Genomic DNA, 8475 nt, shown 5'->3' on the forward strand with positions numbered 1-8475 from the left:
TAGAAAAATCGACAACATAAGTTTCTGAGGGTAGAATTATAACAGACCTTACATTTTTATTCGAAATCATCGTTACGTTTTCTACCTTATTAGGATTAATTAAATTTCATGTTCCACGCGATGAAACAATATCGATCGTATTCCATGATATAAAATTCATACTGATCTATGCTCTAAAAATTCGATAAATCGAATCGTTTCTTTGGCTAAAACTTAGTCATAATGTTGGCTCTATTTCTCATAAATGATTAAAAGCACTGCAAACTGCGTGAATTACATTTTATAAATTATGACGCGTATATTCATATGATACTACAGTTAAATAGTTCGTAATTATTTTTCAAATGTACATAAAAAGCATTAACGCATAGGTATTAATAAGTAATAGTAATCCTAAAGAATACAAATTTTATTGTAAGTATGAGATGAGCGTCCTTCGATCGGTGTTGTCTAAGGCGCTGCATATCTTTCAACCGGCCATTTTTACTAGAATATATTGTAATTACATTTGTTGTACTCTATACAATACGCATAGTGCTCATTGAAGGTTAAAATCCTCAACCAGTAATGGTTCCTTGCCTTTGCTGCAGGTTCCCTAGGTCGGGCATGTCTCTCAAACAAATTTATAATATCTTTATTTCGTCGAGTTTTCACATGAAATATTCTCGAAAATTTTTACTTATGGAAAAAGAATTTAAAAAAAGTTTGATTTCTTCGATCTTTTATAGTGACATAATCCCTTAATATAAAAGCATCGTACATATCTGACTTAGAAATTCTTTATTAACAGAAAAATTAATACCTTCATCCATACAAATTTGCTTTAATTAGCTTCTTAGGAGTATCTTAGTGCTATATCGTACGAAATGAATACAATTACTATCGTTAATCTTATTCTTATTCAAGTATTTTAAACATTTGAAATTCGTCGATGCGTGGATTCTAAAATACTTTGCCCAAGAAGCGATTACTCTAAACAAAACAATCGACCTAAAGTCCTCACTCACTCATGCGCTTGGAGATTATCAAAAATCGAACATGGTCGAACATGGTCGAACCAACGGGTTCGATTATTCGCGGAACCTATTACTCGTCGACGTTCGTTCATCTCTTAAGCATTATGTTACCGCGTACCGCGTGATTTCATGTTTTGTGCCAGAAAAAAAAAACCTTTAAGAGAAGTAACTACCGCATTAAGAATAACTTGGGGTTACTAAATTCTCATTAAATCGAGAGGCATAGAACGACGTGGGACCAAAGGCCGTTAATGCAGTCATCGATTAGCAGAACATTTGGTAGTGTAAAACTTAAAATTGTTTATATGGAACGATATATTACAATGCCTCGCCTATGGATGAGCAATTCCCATTTGTTGTATTCACTTTTTCATAACAGTATTCTATAAATCGCGTTACAAGTTAAGTGCTACGAATTAATCACCACGAATATTGACACAGAAATACAGCGACCTCTAGCATTCATTAGTGATTCCGTGTTAAGAATTGTTACCGTACTTTACGTTCAATAAGAAAGGAAAGTTGATATAAAAAGCACGTGTGATGGAAAAATAGGATAAAAATTTACTATTCCAAATCACGAAACCTCTATGACAGTTTTGATTATGCGTGTTCGTTAGTAATCAATTCTTTACAGGTTAGAGTTTAGATAATATGTATGTAACATTTGGTAGAGACAATAATGCATACTTTCTCCGGAGTTATTAACATCAAATTGACCACAGAAATTTTGTTTCCCTTTTAAAATACATTAAATAATCGTTTAATTGTACAAGAATACTGTGTAAACAATAAGGATACTTTACACGCAAGTGTGACTCGATTAGAACTTCAATTTAATAATACAATAAATTTGGATTTCATCAAGTAAAGTAACTAACACATTGATTAACCAAAATTGTAAAAATCTTAATATCTGGATATTGTATCACTATATCATTATAATTCGTCCCTGAGTAATGTATACCTGTTTTTACTGGGTGCTAGTTTTTTGAATGAGGATTCTGGTGGCGTTGTCGGTACTTTAATTTGTTCGACAATTTGTGGTACTTCATCAGTGTTATGACTTGGCCCATAATGAAACTCGCGATGCAAGTTTCCTGAATACAAGTCTTGTAGAAAACCCTTTAGTTTCCCTTCTACGTGAATGTCATGGAAGTTTGGAAACAGGTACATGTGTCTAAAGCTATCTATCGCGATTAAAGGCAAATCTGCTGGAGTTTTCCCCAAATGATGAAGAGGATGAGCAAACTTTAAACCATTTGCAGTTAAGAAATTGACGTTTTCTGAAATAAAACACATTTCATTATGTATAACTCTTATGACAGAGGAATGTTTGAAAAAAACATAGTAAATTTTACACTTACGTTTCTCATCGATTAATGTTTTCGCGACTACATCTTTGTACATTTTAACACTCTCAATATCATCAGGTGCATGAAAGAGTATGAGAAAGGGTAAACCTTCCTCTGTTAATTCCTCTGCATTTCCAAACGTGATTTCCCTGACCAGAGGAACACATTTCTCTTGTGCCCAAACATTTAATTCGTCAAAATTTTTTAAACTACCATGGTATGTCTCATCCTCGTCATTAGAAAGTGCTTTATCTGAACGGAAGACAATAATAGGTTCTTCTGGGGGATGCATAGCTCTGCTTGAATTCCTATTTCAATTGCCAAACAGTTAAAAACTGTTGTCGCATTTTAGCAATGAAATTTGTACATTTACACCGCATAAGATTTCAAACAATAGTTTTTAAGAAGCCTGTTAAACATCTGTATGTGAACAATGCACAGATAGTTTTAATGCAAATGAAAAATAATGAAAATTTAAATTAATTTGCAAAAAAACAAATGTCACCTATACCGTGCCCGATTTTTTACTTACAGTAAGTGAAAATGCTCTCCAATTTCACAGTTTTGAGCTGAGCAAGTGCTTGTTAGAGGAAAATTACATAATTACACACATTTCATAGAAGCGTGAAATTAAATTTGTCAAAAACAAAATACCAATGGTCCTTACATGACTATGTTAATTATGTACACAGTTCAAATAAATATACAATAATGCTTACCCAAAGCCAACATGGAATTGGCAATCATCCTTAAGGTTAGTAGCAACCCTCCTAAACATTTCATATTCAGGAACATCTTTCCTATCAAAGTATCCAATAATCATTCGTTTCTTATCGTCTAAATTATTTAAATCCTTCAAATCATCAAATTCATTAATCGGATCTTCGAGTTGTTTCTTTATAAATTCTTCAAAAGCTTCTACAGATCTTTGACCTCTATATTCCCTTTTTGTTGGTTGACCATTTCTTATGACTTTCAATGTTGGATATTTAGTAATGTGAAACCTTGAAGCAATGGAGGCTGAAAGATAATATTCTATTTAACAATTTGTATGAATCAGACTGGCATTCATGCTTTAGCAGAACTAGTACTGACTATATTTTTTTCTACAATTTACTCACATTCCTTGTCACAATCCACTTTTGCCATTACCACTTTTCCTGGTTCAGGAAATGCATTTCTTACTTTAGTTGCAGCTTCTTCAAAAATAGGTGCTAACAAGTTACTAAAACGGCACCATTGTGCATAAAAATTTATAAATACCAATTCATTTGATGCTGAAATAAAAGATATATGAGTAAAAACTATTAGGTTTCAAAATAGTATGATCTATATTTCATCTATTTTATAGGATCATAACTTACCAAGCGTCATGTCAATGTTCTGTTGAGTAAGTGATACTGCACCTTCATTTACATTGTTTGCTAAATTATTTGGCAAAAATGCCTAGAAAAAATTATACTTTAGTGATACCACTTGTCACTGACTTGTATAATAAATTTACAGTACACCAAAGTATCTGATATGTTATCTACACGCCAACTTATTGGAATGTTTGACAGAGGATTTCATTTGATGACAAATAAATTATTATGACAGTGTAAAAGTATAAGATATTCTTTTTATTTGCCGTTATGGTTTTTTAGAGCGTTTTAATTAATCTACATATATATAATGCCCTTTTCTTAAAATCGATTGTATCGAACATACATAGTAAAATGAATTTCACGAAGTCTGTTTAATGTACGCATTTTTTAAGGTTATTCTACGTATATGTGTATAGGTTATGCCGCTATTCATGCGGCGAAAATAAACCCGTGGTCATTTAAATGGATCCACAATTAATCGACTCCAATAACGGGAAGTAGGCTTCTGGAAATTCGTAGGCATTCTAATACGTGTCACCGTACTGTTGATAGTTTTCAAAAACTTCTGTCACTTAATGTTTCTCTTTTGTTGACAAAAAAGTGCTATTAAGTTTGAAATATTACTCACCAATAAACAGGCAAATATAAGTATTTTGAAATCAAAAATATCACAGAAGACCAACATCTCGTGATCTTAGAATACAAAGTTGATCAGGCAACAATTTTTTGAATAACCATCGGTAAGCAGCTGGTTCTGCGTTAAGTTCTACGAATTTGCAGTAAATCGAAGCCTAGTGTAATATTCTCGAGGCTTCGATTTAGCAGGAGTGACAAGGGTAAAGTAAAAGGTCTCTATAGAGAAATGTCACCACTATTTTTGTCCCTATCTGGTGACTTGTTTACTAGAGGTTTATTTCTAAAATTATAGTGTTTTCTTCGCTATAATTCACTAAAGCTAGCCCAATAGTCATCGTCTACGTTTGTCCACAACTTACAAATTACAGTCGAGCACTTGCCTTTACATTTTACGTTTATGTGATCCTATTCCATAGCATTCTTGTATTTCAATTTGTTTATTATTATTTATATATTTATTTCTAACATTTCAGTTTGTATACTTGAGTAATATATGAAAATGTACAAAAATTTGATTAAAAACTCCATAACGTCGTTCCGTACAAATAGAACATTTAATTTCAAAGCTTAAGAATAAATTGTTTTTTCGGGTCAACAGTTGTTAAAAATGTACACGTAAATACATTGCAGTTTCCTCCATTCATAGCAACGGTAGTTGCAGTTTTCATTATCTTTCTCATGCGAACGCTCATAATTTCTTTATCGAGTATATTGTTCGAGGTCCTGTAACAACATTATAGCTTACAATATGTCTATAACTTTTCCAGTAAATAAGTCTAATTGCATTGAAAGCTACATACAAATCGGTGAAACGATGTTCCGACTTTGTTTTCCCTTTGATCTCTTTAATGGGGTCAGACCAATATTTCTTCTGAATTTCGCACGATATTCTGGCAATGCATGTTGGAGAAACTAACATTTTCTTTCCGCTTCTATTACCGTCAACCTTGTTCGATAGCACAAAAATCAAAGTACGATATTTAATAAAAAACAACATTCGTATGCAAAAACGTTTATAACTGCTAGGAGAATACTTATTAATACTAATGAAGCTACCTTGGTGAAGTTGCTTTTTAATTCCTTTAAAATGTAATTCATGTGAGCGTCTTCGTCTTTCACGGACAAATACGATCGTTTCTTTCTTCCTGATATAATGCCAATTGGTAGAAGAATGGGGTTCGTAGCTAAAGCAGCAGCTGCCCCGATTAAAGCAACACCGGCTAATGCTTTTAAAGCCACGGCCTGACAGAGACGATTGTATAAAATGTTCACGATACATTAACGTGAAAAGTAGAAAAATTAGCAGTCAATTTTGGAACGGGATATAATAACGATCTAAATAAATAAGATCTTGTGAACGAAATTAATATCAATTGTCAAAAGCTACTTACGCGTACAAATAAGTTATCGCTAGTTAGGAGAAAAGAAACTACAAACAGGAATAAATATTCTCCCAACGAATTGATTGTTACCTTTTGCGCTTGAAAATTCGGGTGTGGGGGACCGCCGTTTCCTTCCCCATAATTAGGCTCTGTGCCTCCAAATTCATCGCCACTAGCGAGAGTTCCAGAAATTCCATAACCACCACTCGCTGGTGACCCTCCGTAACCGGTTGGTCGGCCAGAGCCATATCCTCCATAACCACCATTGCCATGACCATATCCTCCAGAAGTTGCGTACTCGTAGCCGTTAGGCCTGCGTGAACTTTCACTATCATAACTCGGACGGGAACTGAATCTGACGTTTGCGTGAAAATGGCGTTAAACGTTTCAGAAGTGGCAACGAAGCTAAAAAGTACGATCGCAAGACCGTGTAACAATTGGTTACCTATTTCCTTCGTGGGGCGCGTTTCCGTCGTGGTTTCCGCTTCCGGGTTTTCCGCTCGAACCCGGGGGTTGACCTTGAACTTGCCACCCATATCTGTAAATTATTCTTTCGATAGAAAACTCGTACTGTCTCGTACCAATCGGATAGAATTTACTAATAAGGAACCTCAGCGACGTATCCGACACCGATTTCGCTGAAACTTTATAGAGCAGCCAAGTTTTATAGAAGAAAATGACAACAAAATGATAAAAAAATAAATAAAAAATACTATTACAATAAATTTTTGTCAAGTTACGACGGATCCTATAAACTTCTGACGCAAATATTCTTTTAAAATTGAGTTAATTGCATTGTAAGTGCAAAATCTGGAAATACTCTAGATCAGAAAGATCAAGAAAATTATTGCTGAACATAAATTCTCTTTATGTAAAATGTAAAATGTAAAATTTAGACGATATTCAAATAAATTTCGACACCGATAATAAAGCTTACAGATCTGCAGTTTCATGAAAATCGGTATCAGACACTTTACGTATGTTCCTTGTAAATTTCGATTCGCATAATCGTTGCTTGTAATAAGCAATCTATAGAGTCTTATACTACCTATCGACGGGTAAACGTTCACCGTATTGATATGAATACCGATCACCGTCCGCAGGGATTTTACTATGATAAAAGTCAGGACGTGTCGATGCGTTGGAACCGTACTTAGAGCCACAGCAACTGGAACTTGCACGTTTCAATTTTTTCGTGACGCGAACGTTTCGAATATGTAACAATTTAAACAGATTTTCGACTTATCTCTGGTCTCCGATTCCTGACGATGAATCGTTGCTCTCGGTAACTTGTCCGAATTTCTGTCGTACGCGTCGCTGTCGTTGCTCTTTAAGTAGGGTACCCTCGATGAATTTCTCGAGCGTACGACGCTGGATAATAGTTTGTCTCCGTTAGGCTCGTTCTTTGGAAATTCGGGGGCCGTAATAAATTCAGATTTCGTCGTGAGCGCATAGCAAACAGCGACGGTTGTCAACAAAATACAAATGGACCGTTGCGACATTGTGGCGGTAAATCTGTGACGAAGAACGGTATACTTCTTAAAAAATTACGCGAACAGACGTAAAAACTCTTTAGACCCGTTTTGACACAAAGACGACACGAAAGTGGTTCTTGCCTTTGCCGAGTTTCACCTTTTTATATAGAAGTCACGCATGGAATATTGTCGCGTATTCGCCCTTCAGGACTGGTGCCAGCTTTCTTTTTATGCCACTGAAATTGCTTTGCAAATCGTACGCCGTACGTTTGTTCCTTTTAACTTTGTCAGTTTTTGAAATAATTCGCTGCCAGATCTGCGCGTTCTTTCGTTGCAGTCGCATTAAGGTTGTGATACTGAAAAGTGTCGTTAATTAAAAAGATTTTGTAATTGTTTAGTTGCGTCCCTGCGAATCAGTAAGTGTGACAAAACGATACGCAGGAGTATACCGGTGAAAATAAAGTGGCACGGATGAGCCAACGATGCTCCTTTCCGTCACGCCAACAATTTAAATAACGACGCTTTGTTGTCGCGGTTTTATACAGGATTTTACATTTTTGCCAAAACAAAAATAATTTTAATTACCAACATTGCGAAATAGTTTCTGCGCGCCGAGCTTGGCGACGCAAAAATATCGGTAACAACGAACCGAGGTTTAAAAAAAAAGGTGCTGAACAAAATTTAAACAACAAACGTTGAAAGAAAATTTTAGAATCAGTGCCTCGTTTATCGGAAAATTAAATTAACTACTAGTTTGCATCTACATTCGATGCATCGTGTAATTAATGTTTGGCTGGTGCTATATTTTCCCGGAAGTTCAGACAGCGTGTCGCCAACGTAACCTTTCCTCGATTTTTTTCTACTTTCCCGTCATTTCGTTTTTATTCCAGGAAGTACTTGATACGCGTTATGTTACATATTTTTGTTATAATAACGTTAGATGTTTTGCTCTTTCGATTAGACGTGTTATTAACTTGTAACTAACGCGTCGAAAACTATATCTATTGTCTTTGAACGCTTATTCGAAGCAAGGCTTAAGTATTCGCCACTAGGGGAAGTTGCCCTACTCCGCCATTTAATCTCAACTGGGAAATTTCGTCGGGTGTGCAAGTGTCAGGAAACTTGGAATTTCGTCCTTTTAATGTACACGAAAGTTGCGAAATACAGCAGAACCATTTGTTCCGCCTGGATATTTATGATGTCACCGACAACCGAAATTAACCATCGGAGGTTGGGTCACGGTT

The 8475-nt window shown here is 35.2% G+C and overlaps 2 protein-coding genes across 3 annotated transcripts; both read right to left on the reverse strand.

Annotated features, from left to right (window-relative positions):
• Nucleotides 1–394: 394 nt before the first annotated feature.
• Nucleotides 395–4522, reverse strand: Erp44 (Endoplasmic reticulum protein 44). 2 transcript variants are annotated; one of them, XM_076778234.1, is made up of 7 exons: nucleotides 4367–4522; nucleotides 3736–3817; nucleotides 3493–3648; nucleotides 3091–3391; nucleotides 2904–2951; nucleotides 2384–2679; nucleotides 395–2302 (listed from the first exon to the last, which is right to left on the reverse strand). In XM_076778234.1, exons 1-7 carry the CDS (start codon nucleotides 4421–4423, stop codon nucleotides 1956–1958), a joined length of 1287 nt encoding a protein of 428 aa, XP_076634349.1. In that variant the 5' UTR covers nucleotides 4424–4522; the 3' UTR covers nucleotides 395–1955. The 2 variants fall into 2 exon arrangements, with proteins under 2 accessions (XP_076634349.1, XP_076634350.1); XM_076778235.1 differs by lacking the exon at nucleotides 2904–2951.
• Nucleotides 4523–4934: 412 nt separating this feature from the next.
• Nucleotides 4935–7258, reverse strand: LOC143348350 (uncharacterized). The gene is made up of 7 exons (XM_076778459.1): nucleotides 6999–7258; nucleotides 6805–6930; nucleotides 6202–6294; nucleotides 5847–6111; nucleotides 5431–5616; nucleotides 5175–5320; nucleotides 4935–5097 (listed from the first exon to the last, which is right to left on the reverse strand). Exons 1-7 carry the CDS (start codon nucleotides 7256–7258, stop codon nucleotides 4935–4937), a joined length of 1239 nt encoding a protein of 412 aa, XP_076634574.1.
• Between the last annotated feature and the right edge of the window lie 1217 nt (nucleotides 7259–8475).

This window comes from Colletes latitarsis, chromosome 11 (assembly GCF_051014445.1).
Source record: "Colletes latitarsis isolate SP2378_abdomen chromosome 11, iyColLati1, whole genome shotgun sequence".
NCBI lineage: Eukaryota > Metazoa > Arthropoda > Insecta > Hymenoptera > Colletidae > Colletes > Colletes latitarsis.